Source organism: Cyrtonyx montezumae, unplaced genomic scaffold (assembly GCF_038088225.1).
Source record: "Cyrtonyx montezumae isolate F1298 unplaced genomic scaffold, pur_monq_1.0 scaffold_25, whole genome shotgun sequence".
NCBI classification, from domain to species: Eukaryota; Metazoa; Chordata; class Aves; order Galliformes; family Odontophoridae; genus Cyrtonyx; species Cyrtonyx montezumae.
Window position 1 is genome coordinate 15,598,591 of NW_027071992.1, and position 22,891 is coordinate 15,621,481.

The 22,891-nt window shown below is 43.0% G+C and overlaps 1 protein-coding gene across 1 annotated transcript in view; it reads left to right on the forward strand.

Annotated features, from left to right (window-relative positions):
* The window catches only part of LOC136050882 (protein unc-13 homolog B-like), a 179,898-nt gene extending 172,278 nt beyond the window's left edge, over positions 1-7,620 (forward strand). Inside the window, exons 35-37 of the mRNA XM_065740061.1 lie at positions 2,445-2,537; positions 3,553-3,712; positions 5,152-7,620. Coding sequence (XP_065596133.1) covers positions 2,445-2,537; positions 3,553-3,712; positions 5,152-5,437 — 539 coding nt within the window. The 3' untranslated portion in view covers positions 5,438-7,620. The remainder of the gene's footprint in view (positions 1-2,444; positions 2,538-3,552; positions 3,713-5,151) is intronic.
* Positions 7,621-22,891: the final 15,271 nt, after the last annotated feature.

Consider the following 22,891-nt stretch of genomic DNA (forward strand, 5'->3'; position numbering starts at 1 on the left):
ACATTAGCCAACTGTCTTGCTTTTGAAACCATCTTGCTCAGAACCTTTTCTGAAGACCCATTCCCAGTAGCTCCCTGTAGAAATGAGCTGTCACAGAATGCTTGCATCCCACAGGGCCATGGGTTGCATGGTGTAGATGTTTGTACCTTGCCTGAGAGCCTGTCCCAAAGCCTGAGACTTGTTTATGGGATGTGAAAGCTGTCTTTAAAATGGACTGTATTTTAAGATGCTGTGAACATGCTTCCCTACCCTTTATCATGGGCTGTGTATTGCTATTTCAAATCTTGGACTTGCATGCTTGTGGTCTGCCGAGATGGTAATACATGGTAATGTCTGATATGCACTCAGAATTGTGGCCAAGCTTGAAATACATGGCTTGGAGGGGGGTAGATAAAGTCTGCATCCAGGAGAGCCCTGAATTAATTCTCATTGTGTTTCATCTCCCAATTTATTTTTTGCTGTCCAAAGTCACATTGCATGAGCTCAGTTCTGCAGTTTCACCTTCCAGTATCACAGCATCAAGTGAGTTAAGATTTAAATCTGCTTGCGCTGAATGTGCAAGCATGCATATATACACAGCTGTATGTGAGCAGAATATTTTCAGTGTCTGTCTGTGGATATTTCTTGAGTAGTTTTTGGTCTCTGTGAACATACCAGTTAATAGAAGGGGATTTTGTTATGAAAAGATAAGAGTGAAGGCAGGAAAGAAAGCACAAAGCAATCTAAATTTTGTTTCCCTCAAGGATAAAGGAGTGATTCTGTTGTGATTCCTCAGAAGCATCAGTATCTCATTCATAGACTATTAATGAGTCTACAGATGAGTGGAATGAAGACCCGTGTGTTTTGGCATCTGATATTTATCAGATTATTTAGCCTCTTAAAGTTGTGATATAATTTTGGTTATCTTGTCCCCATAGAAAATGTGATAGCCACAGTCAGGGAGGTAATTGGGCCTACTGTTTCTAAAGCTCTATGCTAATGTACAGAAACATGTCCCTCCCGGGCAGGGATAAAACAGTGTACTCAGGATGAAGTACAGCTGTTACAGCCCAAAGGCTATCTGTCATACTCATGAGTGTCAGGAGTGAGAATCTACCCCACAGAGAATAATTTGAGGTTGTGTTATGTTTGTGCATGCAGATACTTTCCCTTGCATGTGAACGTGACTTCCACTGCCAACAGTTCTGTGCCATGTAATTCTCTTCACAGAACTGCACAGATGAGCTCTCAACCTCCTGTTTTTGAAAGGAGTGCTTTTGCTGCCTGCAGACTGTTTTTGTAGAAGCTGACATGTTAGATCCATCTAATCAAAATGTTTGTTTAATTACATCCTTCAAGATCCTTGTCTTGAATTTCAATCAAATGCACCAATTTTTTTCCACTTTGTAGTGCATGTTAGTCTTAGAATTAACAAACTAGCAGTGCTCTTCTTAGGTATCCAATTATTGCGGAGATATCCCTCTTATAACTGCATTGCTAATTGTCAAACTCATCAGACACTTATCAAAGAGACAGGAAGATCAATCTCCCTACCTGATCAAAGAACTTAATTTTCCTTTCGCAAAGCAGTCTTTTGCTGTCATTTACATGACATCTTGGCTTTCCTATCCTGATAAATGTTGTTTCCCCGTACTCCTTGATTATCATAATTTAAAGTAAAAATCTTGAAAACATCTTAATGCAAGAATTGCGAGGTTCATGTGATGTTCCCCTGCAGTTAGAACGTTATATTTTCCTCTGTGAAACTACCTCTGGTTTTCTGCCTGTCTGACAGATAAAGGGAAATGAACGTGCAAGTTGAGCACCTCTTTCTCATCCTCTTTGGCGTACAGCAGTTAAGGGGTTCTCATTACCCACTGAAGGGAAGCAGGTGGGGGCAGTCAGGGTAACAGCTTTTATCTGCTGTACTGCATGGAAACCTTCTTGGAGGATGAGACTGCATTATGGCTCAGTGCTAATCGCTAACATCTTTGTCTCTCTTTTTCCTGAACTTCCCTTATGTGTTCTGTTGTGCTTTTTTTGGTTGTTGTTCTTATTTATTTATTTATTTATTAAATCCTTGTCCTTAATTCCGATGGGAATGCTGATGCCCACCACTGGAATGCCTGCATGTGTATACCACAGCTTTGGCAGGAACCTCTGAAAAAATATTCTTGTTCTCTGAGAGGGCTCATTGTCACGTTTCAGATAGCTTAATTTATTTAAAATTCTTTATAGGGTGTGATTTTTATGGTGAGTGCAAAAACTGTTCGTATTTACGCTGGTTGGGCATGCAAGCCTGTTAATTTGCATTAACATTTTATTACCAGTGCTGACTGAAAAATCTACGGCTATGGAGGGTGTGAAAACACTATTGTCTGCTGAGACCACTGAGTCAAAGATGGGTACCAATAAACAATAATCTGTGTGTGCACGGTGTGTGTGTGCCAATTTTCTTCCTACAGGCTCTGGTGTGGATGACCCTGTGGGTGAAGTGTCCATACAGATCGACCTGTATACCCACCCAGGAACTGGTGAACACAAGGTCACAGTGAAAGGTAGGGGCAGATATGCTTTACTGCTCGGGCTCTGACTGTATCAAGGCAAAGTTGGAATTCATTGTATTTCTGTGCAGGCTCATGTGATATGGATCCAAGGTGGTTTTTCTTTTTCACATCACGAACATGCAGGGACACAGTACTTGAGCTTGTCCAGTCTAGCAAGTGACATGGCAGTATAGAATCCTGTTGTTTATTGTGGATGATGCATGAAATAAACAAATCAGATGGTCGCTCCTGTGGGCCCCACAGTTTAGCATGTGCTGCAGAGAACAGAGCAGCATGACAGAGTGATGGTGTGAAACTGCTCAGTGTAAACTGAGAAACTGCAGAACCATTAAGGGGTCAGGGCCTCTGCTCTCCTCCATCCTGAAGGCCAAATTGATCCCAGAAGAACTGCTCTGAAAATAACTGAAGCAGTGATTCATCTCAGGCTTCCTTTTCCTTCGTCTCCTTTGCTTGAGTGCAGCATATTTAACTACTTTAATTTCCTCTAAAGATATATATAAACAGCTCTCCAGCCTTCTTTTCTCCTGGGTAAATCAGTACCAACTGCACAGTACAGTTCACAGATAGATTTTCTATGTCTGTGAGACGTAGAAAATTCTCTCTTGTGAGAGAATGGGAATTAAAGAGCTAATAATTGTGAGTTCTGCAACCACCCACAGCTCATATGCTTCATTTGTCTTACCTGCGGTCTCATTTTCCTTTTCAACAGACTTCAGTATCAGCCCCCTACATGCCCTGTTTTGTCTCATTCCACAGCTGATAACAGCATTAAACACTGACCAGACAGAGCTGCATGCATGCCTGCTCTTTGACTAGTTTCCTGAAGGTGCAGGAGAAAAGTTTTAGACTCCCTAGACAGAATTTAAACGGGACAAAAAATAAATAATGAAAAGACTTAGCTCACACGTTTCGGGTTGGACAAGGAATTGAAATGAGATCACAGCGGAAAGCTAGCAGTGGGAACAAAGGAGCATTCCCTCTAAAGCAGATTGTGACTCTTTTCCAGTTGTGGCAGCCAACGACCTGAAGTGGCAGACGTCTGGCATGTTCCGTCCCTTTGTTGAAATTACCATGATTGGACCTCATCAAAGTGACAAGAAGAGGAAGTTCACAACGAAGTCAAAAAGCAACAACTGGGCTCCCAAATACAATGAAACCTTTCACTTGTAAGTGTGAAAAATAGCCTGAAGGATCTGACCTGGCATGTTTAGATGCAGCAGACAGATGGTGTTTTTTTTTTCCCAGCATACACAAACAGCCTGCTCAGGGCCCTGAGCAGTACTTGAACCAGCAGCTTGGCCCATAGTCAGGTGTCTTGGCAGGAAAAGCTAGATGATGGGAGATTTTGCTGTGGGTGGGATGCTGGTGGTCATTCTTCGCCAGCAGTGTCCTTTGGCTACCTTTGAAAATGTGTTATGTGTCCTGTCAACATATTTCACTGTGCTCCATCATTTTTGTATGTTTTGTTATTAAGAGTTGAGGCTAAAAGTTCGCTATGGATGTGGTTTTAGTTCCTAATGAGTGTTTTTATCCCAACTTGGCTTCTGGGGTGTGCTCTGTGAACTTGTGTATCCTTGTTTCCAAGGTTATAGTCCTTGGATCTGTTAGCAGTTGTAGCCTTTCTGAACATGGAGTATCGTTCTCTTCTTTCTTACTTGGCTTTCAGTATTATAAAGGCATCTTCCTTCCTGGAAGGCTCAACCAAAGGAGCTACAGACTGGTCTTCACCCAGCTGTACATAAGTCTGGGTGGCTCTGTTTGAGTAGGGCTTGGACCAGTGGATCTCCAGAGGTCCCTTCCATTCTAAACCATTCTAGGATTCTGTGAATGAGAGAAGTGATGACCAGAAAAAGACTGTAAACTTCCCAGGGGAGATGGACTGGCAGTGTAATTTTTGTTTGATATGGATAAAGGCAGGCTTCCTCTAATGAAGAAATTTTTGTGCCTTTTTTCTTTCAGCTTCAGAAACATCAGAAAGGTTGGGGATGTATTTTTACTAGCTGATGCTTTAATGGAAGGTTCTGAATCGTTAACAGAGACTCCATCTAATTAAAATATTAATTACTGTAATGAAACAACTCTTAGCAGGAGAAGAAATGTTTACAGTTGTCTGAGTTGAAAATCTATTAGCATGTCTTTTATGTTCTCCATTCTTCTCATTTTGCAGTTTAACACACGCACACGCGCAAAGGCAACTTGAAAAGAGTTATTTCTTTTTTTTTCTTTTTAAATAGCCACGTTGTCTTTATCAACTGTGAAACAGCAAAAATATACGTACACCATATGTTGTACTCTTGCCTCTCTAAACAACAGTGGTAGTGAATGGTGGCACTGGCACAGGTTGCTCAGAGAGGAGGTGGATGCCCTATCCCTGGAGACACTCAAGGTCAGGGTGGAGGGGCTCTGAGCACCTGATGGAGCTGTGGGCGTCCCTGCTCATTGGGCCAGATGAGCTTTAAGGGTCCCTCCCAACCCCTATGATTCTGTAGAAAGGATTTTTTTATGACTCATGTAGCACTCCACCCAGCCACTGACGTGTTTCTAAAATATATGTATTTTAAGAGGAATTGATACGTTCTGTTAAGTAATCTTGTGTGTTTTTCAGCATACTGGGGAATGAAGATGGCCCTGATGCCTATGAGCTTCAAGTCTGTGTGAAGGACTACTGCTTCGCTCGAGAGGATCGAGTGCTTGGTATAGCAGTGATGCAGCTCAGAGACTTAGCTGACAAAGGAAGCTGTGCTTGCTGGTGCCCTCTTGGGCGCAGGATTCACATGGATGAGACTGGACTTACAGTCTTGAGGATTCTTTCCCAAAGAACCAATGATGAAGTTGCAAAAGAATTCGTGAAGTTGAAATCTGAGTCCCGTTCCACAGAAGAAGGCACCTGAGCTGAGCTGTGTGATCTTTCCTTTTCTCCTCTGCCTCGTGCCAATATGTGCAAGTGTTCAACAATTCTCTTTTATTAATTACAAAAGGTTTTTTTCATGTTATCTTTGTCAGCTCTGATAGCGCACGTGTGCTGTAGAGGAAACAAATCCATCAATCTGACGTGAATTATTTATTTTTTAGTAGCTGGGTAAGACACCATAGGGAACAAGACAATCTCTTCGTATTTAAGATGCAAATTCTGCTTTGTGTATATAAATTATTTTATATTGCAGGCTGGGTATGCTGGGTTTTGTGGATATGCAGCACTGTGATTTTATCCTCTGAAGCTGGCAGGCGTTAAAAAGGTTCTACACAATACCACTACGAAACAAACCAACTGTATGGAAATCAGGAGAAGAATGATTTGGGGGTTTGGCAGAACACACTTATCTCATTGAATTCATGCACTATGGAGCTGCCAAAGGGTGTTCCTGCACAGAGTGTCTCACAGTTGTGCAGACGCCTCAATGTCTGCTTAAAAAAGAAGTTGCAAATTGCTCTGGAGATGTACCCCAGATGAATGTATGACTGTGGATGTGCTGCTGTGAGACCATGATCACGACCAGTGGTACAAGTGCAGAGGGCCTAAGATCTTATAGCCAAAAAACTGCAAAGGCAACACACCAGGAGCAGGCTGCAGCTGCCCTGCCATTGTAACTAGATGCTGTGTTGTAGGGAATATAAAATCCCTGTGTCTGCTGGGAATCCTGCATCACCACCATGGGGGTGCTGTAAGCTGCTGAGCTCCACAAGTCACACTTTGACTACCATGACCAACCCAGTAAAGGAAGGAAATAGCATTACAGCCATGGCAAATAATACAGCTACTATTTACTTTTTCCACTTCAATATTCTTTCGTTAGGGTGTTGCTCATTTTGTTTTGTTTGTTTGTTTGTTTTGTTGTGTTCTGATAATTTCATACTTGCTAGTTTTCTGTAGCATTTTGTTACCCTGGAGGCTGTTCCTCCTTACAAACCCAGAAATAATGGCTTGTTTGGAAGAGGACTACACGTCTCCCCTCTGCATGCACTCACTCCTTTATGAGCAGGTGGAGGGGCAGCAGGTCGTTTTGGCTCTGATATCTTGAAGCTGCTGCTGGCCACGCCATGGCTGATCCATGTTGATCATCATTAATCTGTGATTTAATGACACCATTGGAAATATTTTTGCACTATCTTGAAAAACCATACTAGCTTAGTTTTCTTGCAAAGTAAAACCAGCGTCCTGAGCAAAGTGATTGTGGGGATGTCAGAATCTGGAATTTCGTACAGGAAGGTCTGGAGTAATGATTGTAACGAGGTATGGTGTGTTTTTTTTATTTTTTCTTCACTAAGGGGATATTTGCTATTTCCAGCTGCCCTCGTACTGTGGAAGGTGCAGCTGGAACAGGCCAGTCCTTGTCCATAAAGTACTGTAATACTGTCAATAAACTCAAGGACTGGCTATTGAATGACTTTTTTTTTTTTTTGTATTTTCTTTTCTATTTTGTCTGACACTTGTACAGCTGTATGATATGACTGCTGTATTCCATGGACTTGCTTGTAGAGTTGAGACTGCACATCTGCTTTGTTCGTGCCTGTGGTGTGTTACAGTAGTGCTCTCCTAAACTTCATGCTATCTGTCACAAATCCAAATTGTTGTACGTGCCATTGTTACGAGAACTGTTAGTACAGTCTTTAATAAACTCTTTTAGCAGCATCTGGAGTTGTCTGAAGTATAACTGTGATTGGACTTGCCAAATCATGTAGATTAGAATCGCTACTGCAACTTAGCAAGTTACTCTCATTTAGTACGTAGGCTTTTTCTTAGTACTGTAGATGCCCAGCACAGTGTATGAGTCAGGTAATTCTCTCTTACTCTGTGGTAGAGTACCTCTGTCTTTGATATTTTTTCCTGGAGTTCTTGGCTTCTGATAGAGCACTGAGACAGAAAAGCATAGAGAATAACGTACTTCCCTTTGTTTGCCTATCTTGCCTTTGAGTTTCCTTTGTATTCAGGTATTGCCTCCTGGTGGTGCTAAATGGAAGCCTCAGGCAGGCAGTAGGGTACCTTACTGATAACACGTGAAGAAAAATAATTGTATAACAAAATGGATTGACAGCTTTCAGTCTGATGAGCATTAATACTATGTAGATGATGTTGATGAGATGAAAGAATAAACCTTCTTGTTGTCAAGTAAATTACTCCTTCTCCTCATTTTTTGGGGATGCTGCCGATTTCAAGCAGAAAAGCTTAAATAACTTGGAGATTTGTGATGCAGGCCTCACCTTTTGTGTTATGGGATGCAACTTTATGTGGCATGCTTGGCAAGTATCTCAGCTACATAGGTAGCTGAGCTTGTAGCTCTGTTTCTGCTTCTAGCTTCGTTATGGAGGAAGTCGAGTCTGACATGTAACATGAAGTGTTGTTTGAAGCACAGCACAAATTCAGCGTCCCACTTCAGTGCAGTCAGGTGGACACGAGTTTCTGACTCACTGCTATGTTCACTGCTTCAGCAAGCACTGCAGTGGGGAGAAATCCATAAAGAGCTTTTCCAAGGAAAACTGCCATCTATATCCATGGGGAAGAGGCCTGTACAGGGAGGAGGTCTGGCTGATAGCAGAGCTGGGAATCCTAGCTCTGTGTATTGCTTACACACCAGACTGGTGCTTTCCTGCAAACAAAATCTTTAAACTTTTTGATCACAGAATCAGTTTTTCTAACTGTTGCTTTGTAATTTTTTTTTTTCCTAAAATGACCCATCCTGCATCATATCTTGGGTTCACATTCATTCTTCACGCTTTCACATTTCCTTTCCTGCCAGAAAAGAAATTGACATTTGCACTTGGACTTCCTCTCATACTGGTGGTAGCAACAGGGTGTTGTGCATGTCTCTCTTCACCCTACTTTCTGAACACTTGGATATAGGCTGTTCATGTGTGTAAAAATTTACAAATACATAGTAAATATATTGATAAACATATAATCTACAATGTATGAAAAATATATAAATTGTATTTACATGGCATTTTGTGCATATCATATTTACGTTAATTCAGTGGTACATTTATATAAAAATTGTTGGCTGAGATGAAAGCATCGTGGCAAAGATGACAAGCTTCAGCAGAGCTTAAGTTGCCACAGGACTCCAGGAAGAGTCTGGAGTGCAGCAGCACTGACTTCAAAAGAGAGAGCTGGGAGATGAGCTGGATGCTGAAGGCACGTGGCTGCATTCTGCCCGTGGTTTGACTGTGCTGACCCTACATCTTTCTGCTGAATCTGTGGGAGAAGCAGTTTGATTTCAGGCCAGAAGTTCATCTTGCAAAAAATCATTGCCTCCCAGAGTGGTGGTTGCAAGCAGCTGGCCAGAGAGGAGTAAGAACAAGATAAACTAATAATGTTTCCTTCAGATGCATTTTAGGATCCTGTCAATTTTCAGGGTGTTTCTAAGGCCATGACTTCTCTTATGTAAGTCCTGAACTATCCCCACCTCTTTGGATCCAGAACAAGGGTTCCATGGATTTATGAGGTTTTAAATGAAGGCCTACCTTTAGTTTTGTAAGTGGTTCCAACTAATTTAATCTGATGTTGTCTGTTGTTGCCAAAAAGATGCATGTTTGGTCCTCTCCACCCTTACCAGCCAACCATACCTCACTCCTCAGCAGTGCCTTTTGGGGCTGCAGTGTCCCAGTTTACTCAGTTTCCCAAACTTCTGATAATCCTTGCTAAAACTCTTCTGTGAACCTTTTCCATTTACATGTTTGTTGTTTTTTTTTTTGTTTTTTTTTTTTTCTGAGCTAGGAGGACCAGAGCAGCATCCGGCATTCAGAATCCAGACCAGAAAGCACAGAAAGAAAGAAGTCACCATGCAGTTTCAGTGAATGGCAGAGAACCATTAACAATCCTTTTATTTTTTTGTTTTCCTGACCTTTATTTGAAAAGATTAGATCATTTTCCCTGGATGGAAAGAAAGCAAGTCTGTCTTTTGAATTTAGCAGGTTTTTTGTTCTTTGGGAAATTCCCTTCTAAAGCTCCAGCCAGCTCAAGGCTGTGATACACACTGTCATAAAAATAGCTGGAGGTGCAACGCAGGAGGAGGACCCAAAGTGCTTGCATGCTTGTGAACACATGATGGGGATGGAATGGCCTTGGGGGAATGGACGTGTTTCTGTTGGTGATGTGAGGGCAAAGGCCCTGGGGCAGAGGCTGGGAGGGTACCTTATCAGTCTTCCTGGAAGAGATTAGCAAGCTGATGGATGAAGGCAAGGAGGAAGGCAGGAGAATGGGAGGCTCTGGGAAGTCTCAGACATACCAAGAAGGCAGTGGGTATTTCGGGTACAGGACTCAGTTGCCCAGTTTCTGGGTAGCAGCACAAAGGGAGGAGGTAGTGTAGTGGCACTGAAGGAAGTCAGACTACTTGTGGGATTTCCTTTTCTGCCCTTACACTCTCATTTCCTCCTTTCTAGAGAATACTCTGGGCGTTGGTCCCTGTGTGGTTCCATTCCAGTGAGACCTATGAACATGAGCAATACAGCTAATGAGGTTGGTAGTATTCCCTCATACCTTATTGAACACCCACTGTGGGTCTGAGCCCTCCCTGGTGGTTGTGGGGTAATCCCATCAGATCCTCTTACATACCAAAAATATGGGCAAGGATTTGCCTATGTCTTGGGGATTTTTTCAAAGCTTGTGTCCTCTGTTACTTACAGAGCTTCTCAGTTGCTATCTTAACAATTTATGACCAATCTAGCAATAGTTGGTTTTGCACCACAGTGTAGCTTTGCTTGATTTATTTGCACTTTCCTGGCTTCTGTTTAGCAGAGATGGCAAAGTTTCTGCTTCAGTCATCCGTGCATAGTTCTGTGTCTGCTCTGACATGCAGCCTTTCCTGCACCACTTTTTTTTTCCCAGGCTTTAAGAACTCTGTATTAGCTCCTGCCTTCATGGGCTTCTCACATTGCTCTATCCAATTACTTTATATCAGCTCAAGAGTTCTTTTACCACTGCCAGACACCTCCAGCTTCCCTAAGAGTCCTGCAAGAAGATCCCAAGACATCTCAGGATCAATGAAGGCAGCTCACAGAAATGTACACATTTGTCAGGTTACAGCTAGATAACCATTTTCCATAGAAAAGGTCAAGTCAAACCTACGTATTCTGCCTTTGTCAAACACACGCTGCCTTTTGCCTCATTTCCCATCCTGCTATTTTTATTCTTTCCCTCAAGATTTTTTCCTAAAGCACTGCACACTTGTTCAGATTAGCATAAGATGCTTGAAGTCACTTAGACTGCTTCCCCACTGAGATGCATTTATGCACTTTACCCACTATTATTCCAGAACCTCCACTTTTGTCAGTGCCAAGAGTCCAGAAGCTGTCAAACCTCCAGGTCCACAATACAGTGTTCTCAGAAGATTGGCTTGGAAAAGATCCATTCTTGGGAGACAGAGGGGTTTGATCCCACTTAGGCTTTTAGTTAATGCCCAACTGAAGCATAGGAAGTTCCACACAAATGTGTGTGGGAACTTCTTCCCAGTGCAGTGACGGAGCAGTGGCACAGCTGCACAGAGAGGTGGTGGAGTCTCCTTCTCTGGAGACGTTCCAGACCCGCCTGGACGCCTACCTGTGCAACCTGGGCTAGGGAGCTGCTTTGGCAGGGGTTGGACTCCATGATCTCTTGAGGTCCCTTCCAGCCCCTACAGTTCTGTGATTCTGTGATCATGCAGATTCTGCTTCCCTGCTCAGTCTCAAGCAGTTTCTTTTCGTTGGGCAGTTTTATTTATTTATTTATTTTTCATATGACTGTTATTGACCTTCCTCTTCTGGACAAAAAGCATATGACAGAATGGACCACAGGGATTCTGTGAACCTACCCATCAGTCAAGCAAAGCCATGAAACAGCCCTGAGGTTCAGAAGAGTCCTCAGGACCATCTGCTCTGCTTCCCTTGGGCCACAGCATCCAAGGCTTGAGGAACCCTCCAGCAAACTCAAAATATCAAGAAGGGTAAGCCACAGCCCCACAGCCTCCTTAGCAAGTTTCCTGCTCCTAAACACATCCAGGTTAAATAGGACTATAAAAGCAAGTGGGGGGAGCAATCCCAGACCCCAGAGACATCTGAGCTGGGGAAGAACAGGACCACAGAGGTTGGAAAGACTGCGAAGATCATCTAATCCAACCATCTCAGAATGTCCTGCAGTGCCACAAAGCCATAGCTGCCACCCTGCCTCTTGGTGCACACACATGAGGTCATGAGACACTTGAGCTGATTTCTTAGCACCGTTTGTGTGCTGCAGAGTACAGCAAAGAAAGAAAAAAAATAGAGCAGTTTGGCATTGGGAAGGAAGAATGTTTGCTTCTGGCAGCCTACAGATGACATGCTGAAGCCTGGAAGCATGGCATTTGTTATTTTGGTGCAATGTAAGATGATGTGATAAATAACACTAACATGTTGAAATTTCAAGGAATATCAGACAAGACTCAGAATACTGGGAGACAAAGCCTTTGTTCAGTGATGCTCATCTCACTTGGGATGCTAGCAGTCTGCAGCACTCATCACAAACAGCTCCATAATGTTTTGCTTTGAGACCAAAGAACTGCTTTCAAATTCTGCCATGAAAAAGTACATAGCAGCTCTTCCTCCCTCTGTTATCTCAAACTCTGTGCCTCAAAGAACCCTTATGTTTTCTCTGCTCCCTTGGCAAGATTCAAATTAAGATTAACCAGTCCTTATTTATCTCTGCATTACTTTCAGTGTATGTTTTTTGTTTGTTTTTATTGCAGAAATCAAAGCCATTCAGAGCCTTATTAACTATCTTGTTTGAACTATAAATAACTATTCTCTAGGCTATTGTGCTCCTAAGAGTTTCTCTTTTTAGTATTTTCACTGCTTATTGGGAGCAAACCCAGAATTACACCTCCTTTTATCGTCTTTGTGATGATGTGACAAAACCTGTCAGTTGTCACATCTGCTAATGCCATTATGAATAGCAGCTCTCCACCAGTAGCTTGTCTGATAGCTCTCTGTAATGACAACTGTCAGCCAAAAAGATTTCCAACTACTGGAAAGAGAATATCAACCCTGTGCACCAACCTATGGGTAAGTACTTTTGAGTGATGTGAATTCATACACATAGCACTCAGTGTACATCTTTCTTTTTTCACGAGATGCACATTCCCATCCTCATTTTGTTATCCATGGGATTTCAGCAATCCTAGGAAGGTTAGTCTTGTCTGTCTGCATCCTCAGAAGCAGAAAATATAGTATGTTTGCTAAGATTTGGCTCTCTCCTAGTCATAGCTGGAGACGCAGATTGCTGCAAGTGGTGATGGAGTCCAAGAGTCTGCCTTGAAGTCACTGCTAAACATGGTCACTTAATCCTCTCAGGGAATTTGTCAGGCTGCAGATCCTTATTTGGAATTATTTCATGCGCCTTCCTGGACCCAAGCCCAGGTCAGGTCCTCCATTTCATCCAAGGAGGAAGTTCTGAGGATGACCATCACGGATGCAATAAACCTGCACAATAGTGACTAAGGTTTTCTCAGAACTTGGTGGCAGCAGCAGCATATCTCCTTGTGTGTGCAGGAGGAGTGCGTTTGGAGAAACAAACTGTGTTTCAAGAAATTTTCTTGTTCACTTTTGAAATAAAACAGAAAACACAAAAACAACAAAACCTCCCTCCCCATTACAGGCATATTTTCCCCCACTTTTGTTCCTTATCTCTTTTCTCCTCAAAGCAAAAGGAGCAGGGAAGTCTGAGACCACCGTGAGTGCTGGATATGGAACTACTGTACAAAAGCTGTAGAAGCTGCTCCGTGCGATTCCTCCAAAGCTTCTTGTTTTCATAGTGTCGTATGAGCCACCACTGCATGTTTTTCTGCAGGGGGAGCTTGTTGTCCAGCCTAGAAACTGTAATGAGGAAAGCCTGTAGGAGGGCATCTGGTTTGTTCAGCCCAAAACCAAATTAACAAAACCCCTCCACTCTTCATGAAATAAACTGAGTGCAGAGGTTTCAGATAGCTGGTTGGTGTCTGCATGCCAGAAATCCATCCTCCAAAAATGACAAGTTCTGTAGGAAATGAAAGTGAAACCTCTGTTGGAGGAAGTTTTGCTTTACAGATCTGTAGATTGTGACTTGTGGTTTTTTTTGTTTTTTTGTTTTTTTTCCTCTGGAAGCAGACCTGAAAAAGGGAAACATGAGAAACCTTCTTTCTCAGAATGATGTATCAAACCCCTTCTGCTATCAAGCTCATGAGTCACACCTGGTTTCTATGTTTTGGTGATGCTGTGTCAGCAGAAACATCAATTTCCACACTCATAAGCCAGCTTCCGAAAGTCACTTGATAATTGGTGTTACAGCTCTCAGCCACCACCTCCGCAATCCACCTCCAGCCCTTTCACAACAAAAAGATACCCCAACAGGCAATAAGCCACTCTTATATTTCATACATGTACTGGTGCCAGCAAATGCCTTTTTCCACTAAAAATAACAGCAAACAAGAGGGAAAGTGTTAAGCTTCAGGTGGGAATAATCTTTTTTTCCCCCTGTGTGAGAAGTCATTTACTGGTTTTCTTCTGCAGTTTGTTGCTTAGTGCCCCTTGTCCAGGCAGCCAGCCTGTGTTAGACCTCTGTCCATGTACAAACTTTGGTTTCTGCTTTTGAAAACGTCTCCAGGCATCACCTGCGCTACCTGGCATGGCATTTTGATGACAAGTGGCAATAGCTGGCTACTCTGTGCATGGCTTTAACCATGGGGAAGTGGAGTAGCAGGACAAGAGAGGAATGTGTGTGGAGAATATCACTGAATCCAAGAATCATTTCAGCTGGAAGGGACCTTTAAAGCTTGTGTAGTCCAATCTCCCTGCAATGAACAGGGACACCTACAGCTCCACCAGGTGCCCAGAGCCTGGTTAAGTCTGACCTTGAATGTCTTCAGGGACAAGGAATCCAGCACCCCTCTGGGCAGCCTGTTCCAGCGCCTCACCACTCTGTAAAATCTTCCTTATATCCAATCTAAATCTCCCCTCTTACTAGTTTCATCACAAAAGACTCTGCTAAAGAGAGTCTTCCTTCTTTCTCATAACCCCTGTTTACATACTGAAAGGACATCCCACATGCAATATTCCCTGTACGAAGTGGGTTGAGGCACTGGGGGAGAAAGAAACGTCTTTTGCTCCTTGACATTGCTTGTGTTCCATCTCCAATGGCTGGTGCCACGTTCAAACCAGCAGCAGCTCATGTCTGTGCTGTAAAGCACTGTTATCCCAATACAATGAGTGAGCTAGTTGGTAAACCAAATGCTAATATTGCAGACAATTCTGTACATTATGTAGGTCTTGTCTGAGTCACGCAATGTGGTTCTAAAAGATTGACAGAAAAGCATGATTCAGTGGAAAGTGTCACAAGAATGTATTTAAAAAGCAGCTCTCTGGAGCCGTGAAATGCTAACTCCTTCAGAGGCAGAGAAGCCCACCAGTTCTCCTGTAGTTTATAATTCCAAGTCACTGCAGACTGCTATGACTTTTCCTGTTCCTCACCAAAGCAATAAGGACTGCAAAATGCTTGACATACATAGCATTAGAGCCAGTAGATCATTTAGTTTCATCTACTGCCTTGCATGGACCACAGTGCATCACGCAGTTTACTCTGTGATTAGCTTAATAGGGAATTTGACTTATACCACCCCAAGGAATTTATCCATTTTCTTGTTGCTGAAGTACTGAGAAATGGAGATCAACCATCAGTGTTTTGCTCCGGTGGTTACCAGTTTGGACAGATTCTGACCTCAGTTTCACTGTTTTGAGGCTTTCAGTCTGGTTCTTATGATTACAAACTCGTGGCGGAAGGCCACAAGTTCACAGCAGGAGAAGCTGAGAGGTTTCACTGCATTGACTACATGCACCCACGCTATCAGCTTGGAATTAGGTCCAAAACTGCAGAAAGAAGAAATGTCAGGTTACAAACCATTACCAAATCCCATGCTTCAGTGTTTCAGACATCTCCTGGAAGGATCAGGCAGTATTCCCCCTCTCCAACCCACTGAACAGCTGCTTAGATATAAAACTAAGTGTATCTGTTTCCTTCTCCCACCTTTCCTGTGAAGCACCAGAGATCAGCAATTAAAAGTCCACCTCCATAGGCATTGGATAACACAAAGTTTCCCTTTTCTTTCAGATGGTTGCTTTATCTTCCACAAGTGCTCAGATCATAGTGGCTATTAGGTTTGGGGATCAAGAAGAATTTTCATGCTGACTGACTGTGCTGCAGAGAATTTCCATCCAGCTTTAAATAGCTTTCCACCATTCTTTGCCATATCCTTCCCATGTCACTCTTTTTCAATGAAAGTAATCTTCTCCCAGTCTTACCTCCTTCTGATCTGTACCCAGCCAGTTCTTTCTATCTGAGTGTAGTTTTGTAGAATCTGAGTCCTAGTAATATATGTATTTCCATCTATTAATAATTCTGGTGGAAGGCATTTAGTGAGGACAAAATAATTTTCTTGTTAAACAGTGTGGGAGCAATCCTTTCATCCACAGCACAGCAGCACAATCAGATTTCCCATGTGCTTGCTACACCAACCTGCCTGAGTCATGGTCTGTGTTCTTCACTACTTAACTTCACATACAAAGTTCTTACCTCTGTTATGGGTTCTACTTAAAGTAGTGCAATCATAGAATCATTAAGGTTGGAAAAGATCTCTAAGATCATCTAGTGCAACCCTAACCCATGCCATGTCCCATCCATGTCCCTCAGTGCCACATCTCCATGTTTCTTGGATACCTCCAGGGATGGTAACTCCACCAGCTCCCTGGGCAGCCCATGCCAGTGCATCATCACTCTTTTGAAGAAGACATTTTTCCTAATATCCAACCTGAACCTCCCCTGGTGCAGCTTAAGACCATTACCTCTCATCCTAGAGAGGTAATTGGTGTGGAGTGATACTGTCATGGTGCAGAAATACAGGGATGAGATCCTGCAAGTGCAGGTCTGCTGGCCCAGTGCCACTCCAGCCAGCCACAGCGTTCTTTGTGCCAGGTTAATTATATTACTTTTGTTCTGAGAGAGGTCTGGCACAAGCATCACTTAAATACAACACAAAGAGTTCTTTATGGAGAACTTGGAATAAAGACAACAGATGACAAAAATTAGGAGAAAACATCTGGGAAAAAAGCCTTCAGTCCTTTTTCTGCTTGAGGACATCTGATGGTGAGCTGTAGAGCCATGTCAGAAAGTACTACATCCTGAATCCTAGTGAGTTCCAATTCAAAAATAATTTACAGAGAAATTTTTTAATGTAAAATATCTTAAACAGAACAGAAGAGTCTCACTACTTTCACCATGAAATAGCATGAAGGTTTGATAATGACTCAAACTTTAGTTTTCTTGCATCCAGGCCATCTGACTTTCATGCCTCTTCATGAATGCAGTGGAGTCATTGATTGTGCCAGCATGGCACATACCTCTACACTGTCCATCATCAACCACTTGACCTGACTGGGAGCACAGCTCTGCTAATGTGGCATATTCAGCTGTTCCTGGGTGTCCTGTTCCAGTGTGAAGACCGCATCTTTCTCCAGTTGCCCAGTCCATTATTTGGTTTAGGTGGACACTGGTTGGACAGTGGGAGGAGGTGATCTCTTTCCTCTTTCCAACCTTAATGATTCTTTGATTCTATGACACACAGGCATCTGGAGAACAGTCAAGCAGTATTTGCTCAGGTTTCCTCCCAGAAGAGGACCTGCAGAATGGTTCAAATCTGATGACCTGGAGGCCCCTCCCAACCCAAGGAATTCTATGATTCTGTGGTAAGAAGTCAGGGCATGATATCCAGCTGTGAGATTACATGGGAGACCAAGACCTAGCAGGGTAGGAGTTGGTGTGCAGCCATGGCTTATGCCTGGAGATTTGGAAATGCCTCCAGGTGCAAGTACAACCTTTGCAAACTGGGTACTGCAGTTAAATGGGGATGGGGTTGGTGGGGAGATCCAACCCCCTCAAATACTGTGTGCATCCTTTTCTGTTGTCCATGGGATTGCAGGAGAGCAGTGGCTTCACAATGGCCAATCCCATCGGTTCAAGTTATAGTGTTAGACACTAGGTCATGGTGGACACATCACATGTGCCTGGATCAGCTCGCAGCCCAGCCTGTGCTGGGGGAGCTGGGGACTGCAGATGCATTTTAGAAGCTTGTTTTTGGGGCTGCAAGGAGAGCCAAAGCCTCTTGTGATGGTTCAGGCTCACAGTGTACAGAAGCAACAGAAAGGAAAACTGGAGTGGCACAGGGAAAAAACCTCTGCTCCTTCCTTTGAAGTCTCATAAATCCATCCCTTCCAGAAAGTGGAGCAGCTCTCCAGGCTGTGAATATGCACACTCTGGGGCTCGCTCAGAAATCACTCCCATCTACTGTTAACAGAGAGTTGCAAGAGATCAAAGCTACAGGTAAGTAGGGCACCTGATAAATTGAGCCTTCAACTTTCCTTGAGAGGAGGTGGGATATAGCAGGAAGTATGATGATACTGCAAAGCTCAACCAAATGCTGATTTTGGTGGGCAGAAGTTATCGCAGGAGTCTTCACAGCAACTTTGAGGTTGTATCTCTTAACATCTCCAGTCTCTGGCATGCAAGGAACACACTCGGGACAAAGAAAATATGTGGGGAAGTGGGGAAATATATATACTCTGCTAGAGTGGATATTGTTGTCTCTGATTATGACCATGTCATGTTGTCATGTCATGACCAAAACCCCTTTATGATGGGAAGTCAGTTCTGTGCACTTGTGTTACCTCTGTGTTCTCACCCACATTCCTGTTATCGTCAGCTGTATCCCAGTGACACATTTTGGGGGTATAAGGATTTATGCACTATGTAGTGCTTAAAATTAACAGACTCATTGAGAATGTTTTGTACCATTTTAAAGCTCTCACTAACTTAGGAGGGATGGTGGTAGACAGAGATATGCCAACAATCAGCTGTAATAATGTTTTAAATGTTTCCAGCTGTAGGATTTTCTGCGTAATAATAGCTGTGACTTTATTGCTCACAGAGTTGGGTGCTTGGGGTAAAAGTCTGATTTATCATCCTATTGTATGTTCAAAGTCCTGTAACATGAATGGTGCAAATTATAGATTGTTCTAATGATGCAAAGTACCAATCCTGCTAATGATTGTGGCTTCAACCACAGTAAAAGTGGAGCTGATTGTGACCATGCAGCTTGCCCTGGCACTCCTCTAGCAACATGAGCTCTGAACACACCACTTATGCCCATCTGAGGATGAAGTTCACCTTACTGAGAACAGATTTTGTTCTGCTGCTGTTCTTTAGCTGGTATTTTATAAAGACCTCTCTCCTGCCTCTTAATGCTCTTTTCTTGTAGCGCTCTTTACCTTGCACAGCTAATAAGGCAGTTCAGGGCACTGAAAGGTTTCTCTTTGAGTGCTGAGCATTGACTGAAACATTCCAGGAGGCTCAGAAATCGTCGCTTTGAAGGTCTTCTCTTTGGTATTCTAGCGAGATGATGGGAAACAGAGATTTTTTTGCAGCAGCCATAGGAAAGGAGGTGTGCACATAGGGTGACAACGACATGACTGCAAAAGTGAAAAACAAAACATGGGTCAGCAGATCCTGTGACAGCAGTGGGCTGCAGTAATATATGGCCATGTGCCTCTTTTAGATGCAGACTGGACACTCATTCTGTACGTGCATTTTACTGTTGATTGGGGTGAAAGTATCTGGGAGCCTGTGCAACAAACAGCCAACATACCTTAGAATAAATCAAGCTGAAGAGGCCTGCCTGAATTCTAATCAAGAACAACACCTGCATTTCTACAGAGCTGTCCCTCCCTGGGTTCCTGTTCTATGCCTTCATATGTTTTAGATTGAAGGGCTGTTTACATCCTCATTACAGTGTGTTTGGCACTAAATGTCAGGAAGCATTTTCTGGCACATCTCTCAGTGAGAGGCTTGAATTCTGCCAGTGAGTTTGTGTAGCTGTCTCGAGCATACATGGGAGTTCCCTCCAGAGAACTGGATGGTGTCTCTAAAGACCAGTGAGAGCTGCCTTGTTGCAAATGTACTCCACAAAATAGGGTTCTCAGTAAACAGCCAGGAATACTCAGTACCAGGAGTTCTCTTCTTGCCATGTTTCAGTAACATCCACTCTCTGGCCCACATCACCCAAGGGAGACTGTTTTGATGATATTGCTGTGTTTCTCCATGGTTTCACCATACAGCTGACTGTAACCTGGACCTTGGCATCACAGTGTGTTGTCCATGGGTTGTGCCAACACAAGCCTTTGTACAGCCACATTTAGACCTTTGCTGCAGAAAGCTTTGTTGTCACTGTATTGCACTGCCGGAGTTTTAATGTCTGTTGTAGTGAGTGAGGGAAGGGAAATAACCTGACTGAAAGTGCAAACAAATATACTTTTTTGTTGCTGTTGTTGTTCTGCTGAATCAGCCCTCAACCTGAGGGACATATAGCAGTTTCTGAAGGTGGTTTTCACATTGAAGCCAATGTCTCTTGAAACTGCACTGATGGTTTCTGACATAAACACTTTGTTTGTAGGGGGTTTGACTCCACAGGTTTGAACTAAGGTGCCTTTAACTGAAGCTGGCTATTTCTTGTCACACTCGGGCAGTACATGTTCTTAGACATTGAACTGTGTCACTGATAATCTGTATAATCTTTGTGCCTGCATGGCAGGTCGTTGGGAATGAAGTAGGGCTGGCCTTGTCCAAAAGTTGAGTGAAATCACACGGCTGATGGATGCATCTCTGCTTTAGGACCAGTCATAAAGCTGGAGTGTTCTGTCCAAGCCTAGATCTGCAAGAGTGTGTTCCATCAAAAGTACAGTTTTGACTTTGCCTTTGAGCCCTCTTAGGACTTCCACTGGACAGTTACACCAACACTGAAATGCATATTTTATTTATAAATATAAAAGCAACAAACATAACAGACTGGGCTTGCCATTTATAAATGCCTCAGCAGTAATAGCATCAATACATGCCACTAGTGGTGGCAAAATGCTAGATAACCTGTGTGCTCTTTACCAAAGACCAGTGCTTACCAAGAAGATGTCACTGGCTTGGAGAAGAAACAGGAACACAGCTTCCCAAAGACAACTGTCCTACCACTACCAGATCCCCTCCTTCAGCTGCTTTTGCTGCTGACATCACAGATCTCCACTCCAGATTTCAGACACCAGATAAGCAGGAACCAGCAGTTTTAACCCTTCACAGGTTAATCCCATAGAGGGCAAAACCTCATTTTCTTCTACTTCATCCATCAATGTTATGCGGAACTTTAGTATTCCAGGATGGTCCAGGCATGCCAATTAGTGGAAGGATGAGCCTCCATGATCTCTCTGTTGCCACATCCAACACATTGCAGCTACTGGAGGAAGCTGTAACACAGCAAGAAGTTTCTATAGCAGAATGTGGGCATGGAGGGACCCAGAACTCAGTTAAAACAGACTCTGAGTTCACAGAGGATAAGAGAAGTCCCACATATGGTCTGGAACCTGGAGATAGGTAGAAGATGTGAGAGAAAGGAAATGCTACCTGGTACTTCATAATTTATGAAGGGAGGAACAACTTTTGAAAGAATTCCCCTCCAGGAAATCTTGGGGGAAGAGCTCAGGGTGATTAAAGGATGAGCCAATCATGAATGCTGTTCTTGCAAAACCATTTTCCATCAGGCAGCAGAATGTCTCTCTTTTCTTTATTTCCACCTTAAATATTGCATCATTCTCAAACAGTAGCTTTTTATCTCCAAACAAAGGGAGTTCTCATGCACTAATAGCTTTCATCTCAAGCTGTACTTTTCATTCTAAATTATTAGCCATTGTTATTTTGAAATTATTTCTACTTTGGTGACACAAAGAGCACAGACAGAAAAGGACTGTAATTTTGTGTATCCTCCAAGACCAATCCTGAGTGCTGCACCAACAGCTCCATACCCACGTGCTGATTCAGAGCTGCAACGCTGGGTGGCAAAATACTGGCAGTGGAGGATGGTGTGCTGCTATCAATGCCAAACCTGAATCCTTCAGTGTCGTGGTGTCTATTTTTCCCTTTAGAAGACATTTTTATAGTTTTAAAATACTGTCATGTACTAATCCTAGAAACTGAAAGTGAGCAGAAAAGAAGATTATTTGCTTCTACTCCCTCCAGAGAGGGTCAGAATTCCACTTTTTAACCACAGCTTTTACCAAGACTTTGAGATAACCTGTGCTAGCTGTTCTCATGTGTTGAGATGTCATCTGTGCATTCCTAAACACCTCATGGTCCTTAAAGCCTCCTGTTTAACCATTTGAGAGATTAAAAGAAAATAGGAAAATGGAAGGAAATCAGTATTGAGTGACTCGTCCAGAGTCTGACACAGACATGAGAATGGATTTGAGCTTCATTTCACTGTTTGCTCAGTTTGCTGTCCTTCCAGTGCTTCCATGACCCTATGGGATGTAACCATGGCCCATTACCTACTGGGGGAACTTCACATAAAGCAGTAGTTCTCACTGCCATGTTTGCAATGAAAACCAAAGAAGGAATCTGATGAAGGCTACAAAGAGAAGAGGCTGTGGTAAGACTCTTTTCTGTACCTGAGAATAAACCAATACCAAAGAACAGACTGGATGGTAAAGGAGATGTGAAGTGCCTTTTAGAAAGCCTTCCACATCAATGATTTGGCACATTGAAGGAACATCAGAAATTAATTGTGCTTGTTTAAAATCATCTTTATGTACTCAAACCTGCTGCTATTTGTGTGGGGTTTTTTTGTTTTTTTTCCACCCAGATGTCCTCAAACCTAGAAGTAGGAGACAAAAAAAGCCCTCGAGGAGCAAACTGTGCTTTGTGAGCTAGCAATGGCAGTTTTCACAGCAGCAAATGGCAGGAAAATCTGCAGTGCTGGTGATAAATGCAATTTAGATATTTCCCTATTTTCAGTCTTACATGTTCACTTTACACTCTACGAGGCGATTTGTTTAGATTGACTCTGTCATTCCCTACCTCAGAACCATTATTGTTCCCTCTAATTTAGGTTAAAGAGGGCACTGAAGTAACTGCTTTCATATGGAAAGCCGTAATTCCGTATGGGAGGGAGTGAGATGTTTTTGAGAAAGAGTAACTTTTGCCTTTGAATGTCTCTATCTAGGTGCTGATGGAGAAAGTAAATCTCCTGATCGCAGAAAGTTGATCACAATGTCTTGTTTACACATCTGGCTACTGCTTTCACTACAAAAGGGAGTTTAGGGTTGCATTTCTCAGACAAAATACAGAGTCCTGCCTGTGGTATCAACCTTTCTAGTACCCGATGTCGCACCTGAGTCCAAGGATCAATTGCTTTTATTTACTCAGTGCAACGCCGTGCCATGTTCCACCCACAGCTTGGGGAACTTTGCCTTTTCTCCTGCAGCTGCTGTTGAGGACGTGAAGC